Here is an 18311-nt window from a genome sequence, read left to right as displayed (position 1 = left end):
AAAGCTTCTGTTTCCTTATTTATTTTCATTTTGGATGATCGGTCCATTGGTGTAATTGAGGTGTTAAAGTCCCCCACTATTATTGTGTTACAGTTGATTTCCTCTTTTATAGCTGTTAGCAGTTGCCTTATGTATTGAAGTGCTCCTTTGTTGGGTGCATATATATTTATAATTGTTATATCTTCTTCTTGGATTGATTCCTTGATCATTATGTAGTGTCCTTCCTTGTCTCTTGTAACATTCTTTATTTTAAAGTCTATTTTATCTGACATGAGTATTGCTACTCCAGCTTTCTTTTGATTTCCATTTGCATGGAATATCTTTTTCCATCCCCTCACTTTCAGTCTGTATGGGTCCCCAGGTCTGAAGTGCATCTCTTATAAACAGCATATAGATGAGTCTTGTTTTTGTATCCATTCAGCAAGCCTGTGTCTTTTGGTTAGAGCATTTAATCCATTCACGTTTAAGGTAATTATTGATATGTATGTTCCTGTGACCATTTTCTTAATTGTTTTGGGTTTGTTTTTGTAGGGCCTTTTCTTCTCTTGTGTTTCCCACTTAGAGAAGTTCCTTTAGCATTTGTTGTAGAGCTGGTTTGGTGGTGCTGAATTCTCTTAGCTTTTGCTTGTCTGTAATGCTTCTGATTTCTCCATCGAATCTAAATGAGATCCTTGCCGGGTAGAGTAATCTTGGTTGTAGGTTCTTCCCTTCCCTCACTTTAAGTATATCATGCCACTCCCTTCTGGCTTGTAGAGTTTCTGCTGAGAAATCAGCTGTTAACCTTATGGGAGTTCCCTTGTATGTTATTTGTCGTTTTTCCCTTGCTGCTTTCAATAATTTTTCTTTGTCTTTAATTTTTGCCAATTTGATTCCTATGTGTCTCGGCATGTTTCTCCTTGGGTTTATACTGTATGGGACTCTCTGCACTTCCTGGACTTGAGTAGCTATTTCCTTCCCATGTTAGGGAAGTTTCTGACTCTAATGTCTTCAGATATTTTCTCGGGTCCTTTCTCTCTCTCTTCTCCTTCTGGGACCCCTATAATGCGAATGCTGTTGCGTTTAGTGTTGTCTCAGAGGTCTCTTAGGCTGTCTTCATTTCTTTTCATCTTTTTTCTTTATTCTGTTCTGCAGCAGTGAATTCCACCATTCTGTCTTCCAGGTCACTTATCCGTTCTTCTGCCTCAGTTATTCTACTATTGATTCCTTCTAGTGTAATTTTCATTTCAGTTATTGTATTGTTCCTCTCTGTTTGTTTGTTCTTTAATTCTTCTAGGTCTTTGTTAAACATTTCTTGCATCTTCTCAATCTTTGCCTCCATTCTTTTGGATCATCTTCACTATCATTATTCTGAATTCTTTTTCTGGAAGGTTGCCTATCTCCACTTCATTTAGTCATTTTTCTGGGGTTTTATCTTGTTCCTTCATCTGGTACATAGTCCTCTGCCTTTTCATCTTGTCTGTCTTTCTGTGTATGTGGTTTTTGTTCCACAGGCTGCAGGATTGTAGTTCTTCTTGCTTCTCCTGTCTGCCCTCTCGGGGAGATAATTTTAAACTATGTAAATATCCTGTTTCTCATCGTACTTCTACCCATTCGTTTTAGCACCTGATGATGATTCTTGCTTGCATCAGTTGTTCATATAATGATTGTAAAATTGTCATTCCTTTCATATGTATTAGTTGGTGTTCTATTAAAAACTTTTCTTTGCCCCTGTTTACTTATTTGCTTATTTGTTAGTGTGGACTCATGGATTCTTATGCTACTGATTTTTTTCTCTTGTGTTAAAATACATGTAACATAAAATTTACTATCTTAGCCATTTTTAAGTGTGCAATCCAGTGGTGTTAAATACATTCACATTCACATTGTTGTACAACCATCACCACCGCCCATCCCCATAACTCTCTTCATCTTGTAAAACGGATACCCATTGAACAATAACTCCCATTTCCCCACTCTTCCCAGCCCCTGGCAACCACTATTCTATTTTCTGTCTCTATGAGTTTGACTACTCTAAGTACCATGTGTAAGTGGAATCACATAATATTTGTCTTTTTGTGTCTGGCTTATTTCGCTGAGAGTAATATCCTCAAGGTTCATGCACGTTATAGCAGGTATTATTAGTAGTTCATTCCATTTAAAAGCCGAATAATATTCCATTGTATGGATGAACCACATTTTGCTTATCTATTCATCTATGATCGACACTTAGGTTGCTTCCACATTTTAGCCATTGTGAGTAATGCTACTGTGAATAGCATTTAAACCCCCTGGAAGTCACTTCAGCCAGAAGGGCAGGGGCTGGAACAGTTGGGGGCAGGTGCAACAGCCGTGGCCTCCTGCCTCTCTGCCTGCTCCTCTGTGATCAGAAGCATCATTCAGAGCTGATTCCCAGTTTTTGGAGGACAGGGTCCTTTCTGCCCACCCTAGGTCCTGCAAGATGCTCCAGGGACACATGTACAGCTGCCTCCTGGGTCCTGGGGTGGGGAATGGGTAGCTGTTCCTGTGCTAAGAGCTGAGAGCAGTTTAACCCTCCAAATCTTCCCCTGGAAGTTGCAAGCCTTCAGCAGACTGCAGACTTCCAGAATAGTTACATCAGGTACATTCTGCCAGTGCAGTAGTTGCCCAGGCGGGAGAGGGGTTCCCGGTGCTGCCGGCTCTGCCATCCTTCCAGGAGCCTGTCCAGTTGATTTTGATATTGATCTTATAGCTAGACAATCTGCTAAACTTAAAAAAATTAATACACTTTGTCTTATAGAGCAGTTTTAGGTTTACAGAAAGATGGCACAGGGAGTTCCTGTTTAGCCATTTCGCTCCCCCTCCCACCCCATTTCCCCTATTATTAATATCTTGCATTAATTTGGTACTTTTTAAATACAATTGATGAGCCAATATTGATACATTATTATCATCCAAAGTCCATAGTTTACGTTCAGACTCACTCTTTGCGTTGTACATTCCGTGGGTTTTGACACATGTATACAACATATGTCCATCATTACTATATCATGCAGAATAGTTTCACTGCTCTTAAAATCCTCCATGATCCGCCTATTCATCCTCCCCCCTCACCCATCCCCTGGGAACCACTCCAGTATGTCATATAGTTAGAACCATACAGTCTGTAGCCTTTTCAGATTGGCTTCTTTCACTTAGTAATATGCATGTAAAGTTTCTTCATATCTTCACGTACCAGTTTGTTTATCCATTGCCTATGGAAGGACATCTTGGTTGCTTCCAAGTTTTAGCATTATGAATAAACCTTCTATAATTATTCCTGTGCAGGTTTTTGTGTGGACATGTTTTCAGCTCATTTCAGTAAATACCAAAGAGCATATGGTTGGCTCATATGGTGAGAGTATATTAGTTTTGTAAGAAACCACCGAACTGTCTTCCAAAGTGGTTGCTCCATTCTGCATTCCCACCGGCAGTGATGAGGGTTCCTGTTGCTCCACAGTCTCACCAGCATTTGGTGCTGTCAGTGTTCCGGGTTTTGGCCATTCCGACAGGTGTGTAGTGATATCTCATTGTTTTAATTTGTAATTTCCTAATGACGTATAATGCTGAACATCTTTTCATGTATCTATTTGCCATGTGTATATCTTTGGTGAGGTGTGTATTCAGATCTTTTGCACATTTTAAATTTGGGTTGTTGTCTTATTGTTGAGTTTTAGAAGTACCTTGTATATTTTTAAATAGCAACCCTTTGTCAGCTATGTATTTTACCAAGATTTTCTCTCAGTCTGTGGCAAGCTCAGGTCTGGCTGCTCTCCGCTCAAAAGCCAATACTTGAGAGGCAAGTGTTGTAAGAAAGGAAAGGTTGCTTTAATCAGAAGGCTGGCAATGTGGGGAGAAGGTGGGCTCATGTTCCCTGAATCAACTCCAGAGATTCTCCTCAGCCCTGACAGGTTTTAAAGGGGAAAAGGGGAAAGAATCTCAGTGAACCATCAAGGCAGGAGGTCAAGCTCTGTGTCCTCTCTTTGCGTGCAGGCTGGCTGACTCCTCATGAGCTTTCTTCAGATGTTGTCTTGCCCACATGACCTGCCTGCAGGATTGCTAAGGGGGCTGCTGGGGGTAGACAGCTAGTCACTCTTTAACTGCTCAGTTCTTAATTCCTACTTCTTTTCGTCTAGGGAAAGGACCGACAGGTTAGGCAAGGCATGGTGTGCATTCAGTAGAGCGTGAGTCAGGAGTTAGGTTAAATGTCACCTAGTGACCTCATTTCTGTAAGGTTTGAGGGCAACAGAAATGGGCAAACAGGAAAGGGTCAAAAGAGCTCCTTACATTTTCATTCTGTCGACAATGTCTTCTGCAGAGCCAGAGTTTTTCATTTCAATGAAGTACAGCCTATCAGTGTTTTCTTTCATAGATTGTGATTGGAGTGTTATATCTAAAAAGTTTTCACCAAACCCAAGGTCACCTAGAGTTTCTCCTATGTTATGTTCTAGGAGTTTTATAGTCTTGTGTTTTACATGAAAAGACAAAAATCTGTGATTCATTCTGAGTTAATTTTTGTGAATGGTGTAAGGTCTGTATCTAGATTTATTTATGTTTTATGTGCCGTTCGGTGTTCCATTACCATTTGTCAGAGACTCTCCTTTCTCCATTGGATTGCCTTTGCTCCTTTGCCAATGGTTACTTGACAGTATTTGTGTGGGTCTGTTTCTTGGCTCTCTATTCTCCATTGATCTATCTGTGTATTCTTTCACTGATACCACACAGTCCTGATGACCGTAGCTTTACAGTAAGTCTTGAAGTCGGGTAGTGTCAGTTTTCCAACTTTATTCCCCTTAAATAGTGTGTTTTCTATTCTGTTTCTTTTGCCTCTGCATAAAACTTTGGAATCTGTTGATATCTATGAAATGATTTGCTGAAATTTTGATTGAGATTGTGTTGCATATATAGATGAAGTTGGGAAGATCTTTTGATTCTTTTATCATAATTTTATAGTTTCCCTCTTATAGATCTTGTATATATATTTTTAGATTTATACCTAAGTACTTAAAATTTTTTTTTGGTGCTAACATAATCGGTATTGTGATTTTAATTTCAGAATCTAATTGTTCATTGCTGGTAGGAAAACAGTTGTCTTTTGTATATTAACCTTCTATCCTGCAACGTTGCTGTAATTGCTTAGTAGTTCAGGAGTTTTTTGGTCGGTTCTTTGGGATTTTCTACACAGATAACCATGTAATCTGTGAACAAAGACAGTTTTATTTCTTCTTCCCCAATATGTATACCTTTTATTTCCTTGTCTTATCTTATTGCATTAGCTAGGGCTTCCAGTATGAAGTTGAATACAAGTGGTGAGAGTAGACATTCTTGTTCCTGATTCAGCAGGAAAGCGTCTAGTTTTTCTCACCATTAAGTATGATGTTAGCTGTGGGTTTTTTGTGGCTGCTCTTTATCAAGTTGAGGAACTTCCCCTCTGTTCCTAGTTTGCTGAAAGTTTTTTTTTTTTTAATCATGAATAGGTGTTAGATTTTGTCAAATATTTCTGCTACAGCTATTGATATGATCATGTGATTTTTTTTTTCTTCTTTAGAAAAGAAGTTGATTTGATAGATTGCATTAATTGATTTTTGAATGTTCAACCAGCCTTTCATACCTGGGATAGATCCCACTTGTTTGTGATATGTAATTCTTCTTATACATTGTTGGATTTGATTTGCTGATATTTTATTGAGGATTTTTTATATCTGTGCTACTGAGAGATATTTATCCCTAGTTTTCCTTTCTCATAATGTCTTTGTCTGTTTTTGGTATGCTGTCCTCATCGAATGAGTTAGGCAAAATTCCCTCTGTTTCTGTTCTTCAGAAGAGATTGTAGAGATGGTACAATTTCTTCCTTAGATGTTTGGTAGAATTCACCAGCGAATCCATCTGGGTAACTCTTTTTATTCTAATTAATTGCTGGTAGATTCTTTTGGGTTTTCTCTGTAGACAATCATATCACTTTTAAATGACATATTTTTCCTTTCAATCCATAGGCCTATAGTTTATTTTCTTGTCTCATTGCCCTGGCTAAGACTTCAGTGTTCTGCTTAGCAGAAGTGGTAATAGTGCCATCTTTGTCATATTTCCTGATTTTAAAGGGGAATGCTTCTAATATTTCTCCATTAAGAATGACATTTGGGAATTCCCTGGTGGTCCAGTGGTTAGGACTCTGCACTTCCACTGCTGGGGCCTGGGTTCAGTCCCTGGTCAGGGAACTAAGGTCCCACAAGCTGTGTGATGTGGATGAAAAAAAAAAAGAATGACATCTCCTGTAGGTTTTTGGTAATTATCCCTTTTCAGGTTAACAAAGCTCTTTTCTCTTCGTAGTTTGCTAAGTTGTTTTTTCTCTCTGTTGTGAATGGGTGTTGTATTTTAGCAAATGATTTTTCTATCTCTATTGAGATGATTATACATTTATCTCCTTTATCTGTTAATATTGTAGATAATTATTGTAGATTTTTCTAATGTTAAAACACATTTGCATTTCTGGATAAACCTCACTTAGTATTGGTATATCTCTACTGTATGTAGTTTCCCAATATTTAATTTAGAGTTTTGCATCTGTGTCCATTAATGAACAGCCTGAAATTTTTACCATATTCCTCTTGTCTGGTTTGTTGAGAAGCTTATGCTGAGTTCCCAAAATGAACTAGGGAAAGTGTTCCTTCCTCTTTCTGTTTCCTAGGAGAGTTTGTGTAAGGTTAGAATGATTGTTCTTGATAATTTAGTAGAATTCACTTACAAAATGTCTAGACTTGGAGTTCTTTTTCTGGGCAAAGTCTATGCTTTTTACGTATATCTTTAGTAGTTGTAGGACTATTCGGGCTCTTTATTCTTGAGGCAGTTTCAATACGTTAATTTTCTGAGTAATTTGTACATATTGTCTAAGTTTTCAAATGTATTGCATGAATTTTTCTTATCTTCTCTTTACTTTTTAATTTCCACTAAAGCTATAGTCATACCACTCTTTTTGTTGCTAATGTTTATTTGTACTTTCACTCTTTGTATTAACATGTCTTGCTGAGTTGGTGGCTCAAAACAGCACGTTTATCACCTCGCAGTTTCTGTGGGTCAGGAGTCCAGGCATGGCTGAGCTGGGCCCTCTGCTTCGGGATTTCCCCGGGTTGCAGTCAGGATGCTGGCCAGGGCTGGGGCCTTACCTGAGCATTGACTGAGGGTCTGCCCCAGGCGTGTGTGGTTGTTGGCAGGTTTCCATCCCTTGCGGATTGTCAGCCTCCGGCCCCATTTCCTTGATGACCATTGGCTGGAGCCACCCTTAGTTTCCTGCCACGTGGGCTTCTGTATGGCGGCTCCATGAGAGCCAGCAAGGGAGGGATCAGTAGAGCCAGGGAGTCTGTCTACCAGCCAGGTGGGAGCTGGAAGCAGCGACCATCAACTGTGCAGGGATCAGCTGGCTACAAACAGGACACGGGGCTGCCGCTCGAGAGGGATGACACAGGCTGGGTGCCTGGAGGCGAGTGAGCGTCATGGGGGGCGGATCACCCTAAAGGCTGTATTCATACCTTCACCTCTAGTCCTTTCAGAGAACCAGGTCTTCTTTGGAAGTACCAGTTAGACCTGTGATGGATCTTCTTTGTCCTCTGAATGTATTTTCTCTCTCATTTTTTGTTTATTTTAAAATTTTCATTTATGTGATTTACTCAAGCCTGTGTCACTGACCTTGTTTTCGGTGATATCGATCCTGTTTGTAGCTGCTTCTAATGTGGGTTCGTCCCTGAGGTTTTCCTCTCCTTAATTTCTTCTTTTCACTGCCACTTTGTTCCCCTCCTGTGGCCTGTAATCGCTGCTTCTTTGACCTTGTATCTCCTCCCTGAACTGTTGGTTTTTACGTATTTTTAAGGAAGACCATGCTCGTTCTTTTGAGGCCGTAGAGTGGGGGGAATGGGGGTAGCAGGTAAGTTGCTGTTTTGCTGGACTGTTCATTGGGCATGTTCATCCTGCTGTGTTCCAGGGAGACCCTCGAGCGGGGACTGCAGTTCTGTCGGCAGAAGCAGAGGCCTGATGGCTCCTGGGAAGGGTGAGTGATGCCTGTGGGTGCAGATGCGTGTGGGGTGCTTGTGCTGCCCCAGGGGTTTCTGGACATGTTCCTGGTGGGCCTTGCTCCTTTCTGAATGCCCAGCCTCCCCCGGTGGTGACTGCTCAGCGTGCTGCTAAGGCAGTGTGGCTGAGGGCGTTGGAAGGGCGTGGTGGCCTGGTGGCTCTACCCCTCCTCTGGCTTTGGATCCGTTCTCATCTGGCTTTGGATCCAGCACATGGAGCCACCCACGGAGGCCAGGTTGGGTAGGTCTGTCTTAGTGCTGAGGCCTTGTGGATGCTTTTCCTGAAGACAGCCGCAGCCCCCTGTACACCCCATGCTGGAGGGAGACCCTGCGCCCGCTGTGAACGAGGACTCAGGGGCCGGGCGCTGTCCCCTTCTTCCTCCAGCTCCTGGGGGGTGTGCTTCACCTACGGCACCTACTTTGGGCTGGAAGCCTTCGCCTGCATGGGGCACACTTACCGCGATGGGTGAGTGTGGACATTCCCACCTTGGCGGGATGGGGGTCTTCTCAGCATGACACTCTGCTGGGGGTGATTCTCCCTTTGTTGTTTGATTTTGGGGGTGTTCTTACATGTTTTTAAACAGTGAGATAAGATCAGGATTCCAGAAAATGTATGAGCCACTGTGCCTCACTGCTCTGCGCAGCCTCTGGGCTCGTGTGGGGGAGGGAAGCCTCTGGCCCTCTGCCCTCCCCCAGCTCACCGGCCCATACCCAAGCCCCACACCCAAGTAGGAGCTGGAGCGGCCCGAGGCCAGGACACTGGCTGAGAGAAGGGAGGAGGCCTAGGGTCAGCTGTCTCCAGACACCTCCCCGAGGGCTGCTTTGCTGGTGGGTCACGTCCAGGAGGCCATCTGCAGATGCACGGCATCTCCCTTTACCTTCCAACAGCCCTGCAGTGCCGGCACCTCTGTCCTCCTTCACGTCCCACGGTGGGCTGGGCCTGAGTGCGGGGGCCCACGCACCCCTCTCCGTGACCCTGAGGGGCCTGGCCAGGGCGAGAGCGGGGGCAGGGACTTCGCCCGGTATGATGGTGTCTCGTGTCTTGCTGGTCTCTGCAGGACTGCCTGTGCAGAGGTCTCCCAGGCCTGCGACTTCCTGCTGTCCCGACAGATGGCAGATGGAGGCTGGGGGGAGGACTTCGAGTCCTGTGAGCAGCGGCGCTACGTGCAGAGCGCCCGGTCCCAGATCCACAACACGTGCTGGGCCCTGATGGGGCTGATGGCCGTCAGGTGGGGGCGACAAGGCCCCTCCCAGAGCCGCAGGGCTGGGCGAAGGAAGGGCGGTGAGCCGGCAGCCTGGGCGGGCACGGCAGCTGAGCTGCGAGTGCAGCAGTGCAGCAGTGGGAGGACGTGAGGCCTGTGGGGCCCCCTCAACAGGCTCCCAGGGCGAGGTGGCAGGTCCTGCAAAGAGGCCCCCCGACAGGGACAGCCAGGGGAGCAGGGCCGTCAGCAGCGTGAGGTGTGGCAGCACCTGCTCTGTGTCCGCAGCCGGCCCTAAGCCACACACGTGCTCAGGCACGTGTACATAACACACACACGCAGACGTGTGCACGCAGATGTGCACACGGTGTCCCAGTCTGTGCTGGGACCCCTGGGAAATCTCCCTAAAGCCCCCTCAAAGGAAGGCCAGGTAGTGTGGGCAGGAGCGGGCAGGCTGAGCTCCGTCTTGAGCCATCGAGCCTTCTGGTGTCTCATCAGGCCGGGACGAGCAAGCTTAGCACATGTGGCTTTGGTGGCCCTCAGAGTGCCCTGAAGACCAGTGGCCGGGTGGACAGGAGAGCATCCCCTCGTGGCAGGGACTGCCACCTGGCCACGCGTGGGCTGCCCTCCTGCCCACTCGCCTCTGCCCCGGTGGCGTTTGCTGCTCCTCGGGGTGTCTGGTGGGCCGACTGTTACCGGCAGGTCTGTCTGTCATCGTGCAGCGTTTCACATCCTTGTCCCTGCGCTTGGCTGCGTGAGGGTGAGGACGCAGATCTGTCCGCAGCCGGAGGGGGGCTCGTGCAGAGTGGTTGTGGGAGTGTTCAGTGCCCGTCTCCCTGCAGGCACCCTGACGTAGCGGCCCTGGAGAGAGGAGTCAGCTACCTGCTTGGAAAGCAGCTGCCCAATGGCGACTGGCCCCAGGTACGAGTGGGGCCGCGGGTGGGGTTTCACCTTGGGGATTTGAGAGTCACAAACACCACCGGTGAGTGGCCTGTGTTGGAAGCAGGTCTGTGATGGTGGCGGGCCTGAAGGCCTGGGCCGTTTGCAGCTGAAGCACTGGCTTGGCGGCAGGGCTGGTGGCGTCGGGGAAGGAGCTGGCGGGGGAGAAGCCCACGGGCCAGGACACCCTTGGGCTGATCCTGACAGCCCCTCACTCAGAAGGAAGTGTGGAAGGGCATGGGGTCACAAGGTCACGTGAGGCTGGCCCCGCCTTGGATGAGTCCGGGGTTGGTGGGGCTGCGAGGGGCTGGTGGCCCGGGCTGGAGGGTTTGTTGCAGGGCCTGGGGTCCGAGAGCTGGGGTGGTGGTAGGCCCCGCCTGCTGAGGTCAGCCGGCCAGCCCTCCAGCCAGGGTCTCAGTTCAGGGAGCTGTCCAGCCACCTGGTGGAGACGTTGTGTTCATTCCCTGTGTCCTTTCAGGACAACATCGCTGGGGTCTTCAACAAGTCCTGTGCCATCAGCTACACGAGCTACAGAAACATCTTCCCCATCTGGGCCCTTGGGCGCTTCTCCCGCCTGCACCCCGAGAGCGCCCTCGCCGGCCACCCTTGAGAGCACGTCTGGTCATGCGAGTTCCAGGCGAGGCTGGGGCATCTCAGAGGGGCCGAGGCAGCCCCCTCCCTGCCCGCTTCGGCGGAAGCGCTGAGCCTGGGCCTGTGGCACGGGCAGGGCTGGTGCCTTCAGACTTGATTTTCAGCATAGCATTAGTTCTGAGAACAGTTGGTAGAGCTCGGGAGAGGGAAGGAACTGGATGAGCCGTGAGGGTGGGTAAAGCACAGTGCGCTCCGTGGTACCGCCTGGCGTGGTACGTGTCCTCTCTGTGGGCACGGGGCTGGGAGGGCTTTCCTGACCAGTGACTGAGTCCTCAGGAGCGGAGCAGCTGTGCCTCGTCTGCGTCCTGCCTCAGGCCCTCGAGGACCGGCTCTTCCTGTCTCTGTCTCTGGCTGAGGGATGGGACAGCTGCCTGGAACGGCCTGGCAGGAGAGGCTGGGCCTGCCTGTTCACCGTGGCGGCTCAGGCTCAGTGGGGATCGGGGACCAGACGCCGCAGGCCGGCCTGCCCCGGGTCTCGAGCTCGCCAGCGCCGCGTCATGGCTCAGCCGGCCCGTGGGGCGCCAGCATCGCTACCTCAGAGGTGGCAGTCGTCTTGTAGTGACAGATGGGAGGCCGAGCGTAAGGAAGGGTGAGGGGTTGTTAATGGCCACGCAGCAGTGGGACCCTGATGTGTGTTGGGGATACCCCTCACCCCCCTTTGTGCTCCAAGCTGCAGGGAGGGTCACATTTCCAGGGTGCTGCCTCTCAGGTGGCGAGCCTCTGAATTCCCCTCTGGCTTCTAAACCCGTCTGGCTTAGCGTGTGTGGACTTGGGGCTCAGGATGGAAAATCCAAACCCTGGAATTGCCTCTGACCTACAAGGATGAGCAGGAGTGTGGCTGTGAGGGTCACTGAGAGCGTCGATGAGGGTCAAACCCAGGCCTGGTGTCGCCCCAGGGGCCCACCTGCTTCTCGTCCCCCCCAGGGCCTTCTCCTTCTGCTGTTCCTCTGTGCCTCTCCCTGTCTGACGGCTGCCCTGGCTGCGCGGCCCCAGTGTACCACCCTCCCTCTGACAGCCAGAGAGACGCCTGGGTGCCCCCCGCTCCTGCCACCCCTGCCCAGACCCTTAGGGTGCTCTCCAAGGTTTGCACCACGTGGCCTTGCTTCCGCAGCTCTCGTGGCCGCCGAGCGCTCTCCCTGACTCTGCCCGGGGCTCGCCTGCGTCCAGCCTTTGCCTGAGCTGCCCCCCACTGCCCTCCTGCCCCAGGTGGTGCTCTACCTGCTCTGAGCCCCGCAGGGCCTGGGTGCGCATATGCGCTGGCAGGTCCTGCTGGCTCCACCGGCTGCCACACTGTGGAACGTAGCGGGTGTTCAGCTGGCGCTAGTTGGATGTCAGCACTTGCCCCAGATGTTTTTAAACTAGGGTTTATTTTGCTGAGGAAGCTGCGCTGGGCCCCTTTGAGATCTGTCAGTTACTCTTGCACCAGCAGCGCAGACGGTGATTTCCAACGGTCTGCTTCTTGCAGCGGTCAATGCCCAGCCATGATCAGATCACTGGACGAAACATAAAGCTTCCGGGAAAGAAATGAAAATCAACTGTTACACTGAAACATTATGGAAGGTCACCTGTCTTACCGGCTACCTTAATACACAGACATTTGAGCCCCTTAGGCAGACGCTTGTCGTGCATGTGTTTTGTTTCATCCTGGAAACCGTCATAGATTGGGGTCTCTCGTGCCCCGTGTGGGACCACCACCCCTCAGTCTCAGGGAACAAGAGAAATTGTTCCAAGATAAGCAGGATGCACCTCTGGTTATTTGAGGGGAAAATATTTGCCTCAACCTGATTAAAAGTCAAGTTCTCTGTCCTGGGAGAATGATTAACATGTCTTGAATTCAAATTGTTTTATTTTTGGTTATCAGGAGCAAATTTTGAATGTTGTGCTGGGAAGCTTTCTCTGGAGCCAGATTAGCTTTTCTTGTTCAGCAGGATGTAAACTTCAGATCTGACCCTTTGAGGGATTCTCTAACTGGAAATGCTTAACTCACAATGGAAACTTATCTCCAAGAAAATACTTACCTTACTGAACATAACCAATGTCGATATGTAGATTTAAATTTTATTCAGACAATAAAAATGTTTGAACAATTGATACAATCAACTGTTGCTTCCTCGTTCTTCTCTCAACTCTCAGCAGCTAATTATAGGTTAATTGGTCAGCTTGATTTATTTTCATCTCTCCATCTGCAATATAAAGTTTTATTTATAAGGTTAGAAACACAAGACAAGGGGACACAAAGGCGAGAAAGTTAGAGGGGACTGGCAGGGATGTCACACATGAGGTACCTGCCAGGGGCTTGATTCTCTTGCTGTTGTTGGTCTCCAAAGTCAGTGCTCAGCTTTCTCACTGATTGTGGGAAGGGGGCGTCTGGGCTGCGCCTCTCCACAAGGCGTCTGGTCACAGCAGAATTCACAAGAACCGCCCTCGCAAGTGGCAGCCGTAGGAAGCTGAAGACGCAGCTCCGAAGAGCTCGGTAAACTTACTAGGGGCACTGGGGCAGCATGTCTTGACCTTGGGCTCCCCTCAAAGACATGTGCCTGGCATTTTCACTTGGAATTTCTGGTGCTGTTTTGAAAACCCTCTTTCCTCACTCAGGATTAGGGTGATAGCGATAACTTCAGAGTTACTTGTTTTCTTCTGGGAAAATAATTCAACCAATAGTTTCTGTGTGATGACTATTATCGGTATGTGACTTGCAGCTTTCCTCCCAGGGCAGTGGTGCCCCAGGGGCCATTTGAGACCCGTGCTGCACATGGCGGAGAACAGCTACTTTGGTGGCTTTAGGCAGCCTCTGATGCCTGTCCCACGGCCAGGCCTCTTGTGCAGGATGCAGCCAGCCTGAGGCCTCGTGTTCCCTGATGCCCCTGGTTCTTGGGAAGGTAGGGGAGCAGGGCTTGCCCTTGGGCCCTCTAGGAATAGGTGAGCGTTGAAGCGGCCTGACGGTGGCCAGAAGGCTTAAAACATCAAACAGAGCTTCAGTGGCCTGTTGGATAATACTGAGTGGTCCAACACGTGTCATCTGAGACCTAGAAAAGCGGGAGGGGGGAGAGGGAGGCAGAAAAACATTGGAAGAAACCATGGCTGAAATTTTCCCAAACACAAGACGTGTAAGCCCACAGATCCATGAACCTCAGCAGACAGACCAAAAGCCCCACCAAAACCCACTTTAAGGCTCGTGATACTCTGATGAAGACCAAGGACGAATAAATCTTAAAAGCAAACGAAACAGGCACGTTATGTACTGCTGAGCGAAGACAAGGGTGACAAGCAACTTCTCATCAGGAACAGACATGCCGGAATGATGTCTTCAAAGTGTTGAAACCTTAAATTCCATATTCAAAGAAAACAGAAATGAAGGCAGAGTGGACCTTTTCCAGACAAACCAACGCTGAAGGAATCGTCCAGCAGCCTTGCCTTACGAGAAATGTTCAGTTGTTTAGGTGTGGGAAAGAGATACTGGGTGGAAGCTGATCTTCAGAGAATGAGGAGCACCAGGTGGGAAGTGTGTGGTAAGTATAGAAGCTTTCCCCCTTTGTCTAAAAGATTTCTTCTTTAAAATTAACTTTTTTTCTTTTAATTAATTAATTAATTTTTGGCTACGTTGGGTCTTCGTTGCTCCACGTGGCTTTCTCTAGTTGTCGTGAGCGGGGGCTACTCTTTGTTGCGGTGCACGGGCTTCTCATTGCGGTGGCTTGTTGCAGAGCATGTGCTCTAGGCACACGGGCTTCGGTAGTTGTGGCACGTGGGCTCAGTAGTTGTGGCGCACGGGCTTAGTTGCTCCGCAGCAGTGGAATCTTCCCGGAACAGGGCTCGAACCCATGTCCCCTGCATTGTCAGGCAGAGTCTTAACCACTGTGCCACCAGGGAAGTCCCTAAAATTAACTTTTAAAAGCAAAAATAATAATGGTGGTTTTAACATAAGAAGTAAAAGGTATGACAACACAAAGGATATTGAAGGAGGATGGAGGCTCCTACCTCGTGTATAAGTGATGCTACGTAAAGGTAGACTGTGATAAGCAGAAGAAACCTACTGTAAACCCTAGAGGAAACCACTAAAAAAGAAAGAGGTACAGCTGGTAAACTAATAAAGGAGGTAAAATAACCCTCCTAAAATACAAGAAGGCGAGAAAAAGAAGACAAAGGACAGATGGGACAAATAGAAAACAAATAAGATAATAGGCTTAAACCCAACTCTTATGGACTGAATTGTGTCCCCCCCTGCCAAACTCATATGATACTGCATCTGGAGATGGGGCCTTTAAGAAGATAATTAAGGTTAAATGAGGTCCTAAGGGTGGGTCCCTGATCCAGTAGAACTGGTGTCCTTGTAAGAGAGAGAGACACCAGGAACGCACACACAGAGGAAAGACCACATGAGGACCCAGGGTGGGCCATCTGCACACAAGTAGAGAGGCCACAGGAGGGACCAGCCCTGCCAGTACCCTTGTCTTGGACTTCTAGCTTCCAGAACTGTGAGAAAATAAATGTTGTTTAAGCCACCCAGTCTGTGCTCGTTTGTTATGGCAGCCCTAGAAGACTAATACACCAACCATTTAAATAATTTTATTAACTGTAAAGGGCCAAGCACTCTGGTTAAAAGGCAGAGATTTTAACTACAGATTGTTAACATTGGATGAAAAAGCATGACCCATCAATGTTGTCCATAGAAATTTTTAGTGTAAAGATACAGACAGGATAAAAGTGAAAGTTTAGAAAAATACATAACATAAAAACACAAATAAGAAGAAAAAGTGCTATATTAATATCAGTAGATTTCAGGAAAAGGAATAGTACCAGAAATAAAAAGACATTTACTAACAAAAAAAATGTCAATTCATCAAGAAGGCATAGCAATCTTAAATGTATGTGCACCTAATAACAGAGCTTCAAATTACATGAAGCAAAAACTGGTGGGACTAAAGAAAGAATTAGACAAATACACAATTGAAGTGGGAGACTGTAATACTTGTCTCAGCAACTGTAGACAAAACCTTCAACCATCTTGAGGAATTGGCATCTGTACAGCTCCCGGCCTTCTTTCCTAGTGCTCATTCACTAAGATAGGCCATATGCTGGATCATGAGACAAGTCTCAAGAAATTCAAAAGGATTGAAACTGGACAGAGTGTACTGTGACCACCGTGGAGTTAAATTAGAAATCAGTAACAAAAAGACTTAGAAAATCCCAAATATTTGGAAATGAAACAATACATTTCTAAATCATCTATAGTAAAAAATAAAAGCACAAGGGGAATTAGAAAATATTTCAAGCTGAATGAAAATAAAAACATGACGTCAAAATTTGTGGGATGTAGCTAAAGCAGTGCTTAGAGAAATGTTTACAGGCTTACATATTAATGCTGTAGATAAGGTTTAAAATCAATGATTGGGCTTCCCTGGTGGCGCAGTGGTTGAGAGTCCGCCTGCCGATGCAGGGGACACAGGTTCGTGCCCCGGTCTGGGAAGATCCCACATGCTGCGGAGCGGCTGGGCCCGTGAGCCATGGCCGCTGAGCCTGTGCATCCGGGGCCTGTGCTCCGTAACGGGAGAGGCCACAGCAGTGAGAGGCCCGTGAAAAAAAAAAAAAAAATCAATGATTTAATTGTCCATCTTAAGAATCTTAAAACCAAAGTAAGTAGAAGGAAGGATATACCAGACAAAAGGGTAGAAGTCAAATGCTACAGAAAACGTAAAAGAAGATCAATGAAACCAAAAGTTAATGCTTTGAGAAAAGTAACAAGCCTCTAGTCTGACCAAGTAAGAAAGAAAACAACCTATATCAGGAATACAAAAGGGTACCTCACTATAGATCCTGCAGAAATAAGTCGTCCAGCCTGCCCCCCTAAGCCTGGCCACCCTTCTCCCTGGATCACACGGTTCCCACATGCTCTGCTTTACATGCTCCGGCAAAAACCTGCTAACACTGTTTCTGCACTTTCACATTTGGTTTTCCGCCTCGGCTGGACCTATTAGTCCTCAGAGGCGTAACACCTCAGAGAAGATAATAAGGAAATATGAGCTACGTAATGCCAATACTCCACAATGTAGATGATGTGGACAGATTCTTCAGAAGACACAGTTGTTGTCTAGATGGGCATGAGAAGACATGGAAAACTTAAGTGACTTTATATCTATTTAAGAAATTGAATCAGAAACTAAAAGCTTTCCTGGAAGAAAACTTTAAGCTCACTGGCTTTGCTGGTGAATTTATCAACCATTTAAGAGAGAAATAGCAATGTAACACAACATCCAGAAAATGGAGGAGGGAACACTTTGCAACTCATTGTATAAGGTCAATATGACCTTGATAGCAAAACCAGACCAGGACATGACAAGAAGAGGAGATACAGATCAATTTCCCTCATGAATATAGAAAATACTTAAAATATTAGAAATTGAATCCAGTGATGTGTTAGAAGGGAAGTGCATTATGACCAGGAAACTGGCAGGATGTTCCCAGGTCCATGGCCGGAGGGTGCCACCTTGAGAGGGTTTTCTTGTGGGGGGGAAGAAATGGCATTGTAAGTGTGAGGGGAGGGGCCCGCGGAGGGGAGCTACTCACGCCCGGCCCTGTTCTCAGGAGGCTGGTGGGGCATCTGCCCTGGGGCCTTCCTCAGAGGCCGCTGTCCACGTTCCCGCCGACCTGTCAGCTCTGTCTCGGGGTGCAACCCTTCTCCACAAATCCCACCCGAGATTGGGTGGGCGAAGTTACGCTAAGCTGTGAGTCTGGGGAAGGCAGGGCTGCGTTCTGCATGGAGGCTCCTCCCCTTCCCCCTGCCCTCGAGGCATCGAGGCGTCCGCTGAGGGGAGAGAAGACCCTGCTCCCGGTCTGGGCTGTGTCCCCAGGCAGAGCAGCAGGCGCCCCACCTGCTGCCTTTGGAGCCAGGAAACAGTGCTGAGTTTATGCCCCTCCCGGGTAGTTACTGGGAGTGGAGGGGGTCACGGAGGTCACCCTGACCGAGGACTAGAATCTGGCAGGACTCTGCATGTGGTTGGTCCAGACGGCCCAGGGCCCTGGCCAGGGGTCCTCGGGTCCACTAATGGTCAGTGTCCCTGGCACTCAGTGCTGGTGGTCTGTGTGGGGACACTGACGTGCTGCCTGGAACCTCTGGACTAGGGGAGTGTGGTCGGCAGGTGGCCTCCAGCTGCCAGCCCCCTCGAGCCCGCGGGGGCTGCGTGGGCTGTGGGGGCCGTCGAGGGGCTCCCGGCCCGCCTTCCTTGCGTCCACTGCCTCCTCTCCCTCAGGGGTGCGGCCCAGAGTTCTTGCTGTTCCTGGGACATGCCAGAACCTTCCTGTCTGGGCCTCGGCCTGAGCTGTCCCTGTGCTGGGGTGCCCGTCCCGCGAGGTCGCAGGCGCCCCCTACCCACCCTCCCGCCCCCTCCCCTCCGCTCCCTCGTGGCCGCGGGGCACCGCTGCTTTAAGGGAGACATCACAAGGCTGCGGAAGGCCAAGGGTGTGGAACTCCGGG

At 48.0% G+C, this 18311-nt stretch overlaps 1 protein-coding gene across 4 annotated transcripts in view; it reads left to right on the top strand.

Annotated features, from left to right (window-relative positions):
- The window catches only part of LSS (lanosterol synthase), a 40088-nt gene extending 27166 nt beyond the window's left edge, over positions 1–12922 (top strand). Inside the window, exons 18-22 of one of the 4 annotated variants that reach the window (XM_024758332.1) lie at positions 7967–8032; positions 8440–8520; positions 9113–9283; positions 10096–10174; positions 10671–12922. In XM_024758332.1, the coding sequence (XP_024614100.1) occupies positions 7967–8032; positions 8440–8520; positions 9113–9283; positions 10096–10174; positions 10671–10802 (529 nt within the window). In that variant the 3' untranslated portion in view covers positions 10803–12922. The other 3 variants (XM_024758333.1, XM_024758331.1, XM_024758334.1) reach the window with 3 other exon arrangements.
- The last annotated feature ends 5389 nt before the right edge of the window (positions 12923–18311 follow it).

Source organism: Neophocaena asiaeorientalis, unplaced genomic scaffold (assembly GCF_003031525.2).
Source record: "Neophocaena asiaeorientalis asiaeorientalis breed wild unplaced genomic scaffold, Neophocaena_asiaeorientalis_V1.1 scaffold45, whole genome shotgun sequence".
In the NCBI taxonomy this organism is placed as follows: domain Eukaryota; kingdom Metazoa; phylum Chordata; class Mammalia; order Artiodactyla; family Phocoenidae; genus Neophocaena; species Neophocaena asiaeorientalis.
Note: the sequence above shows the minus strand (reverse complement) of the source record. Positions and strands in the feature narration are given on the sequence as shown.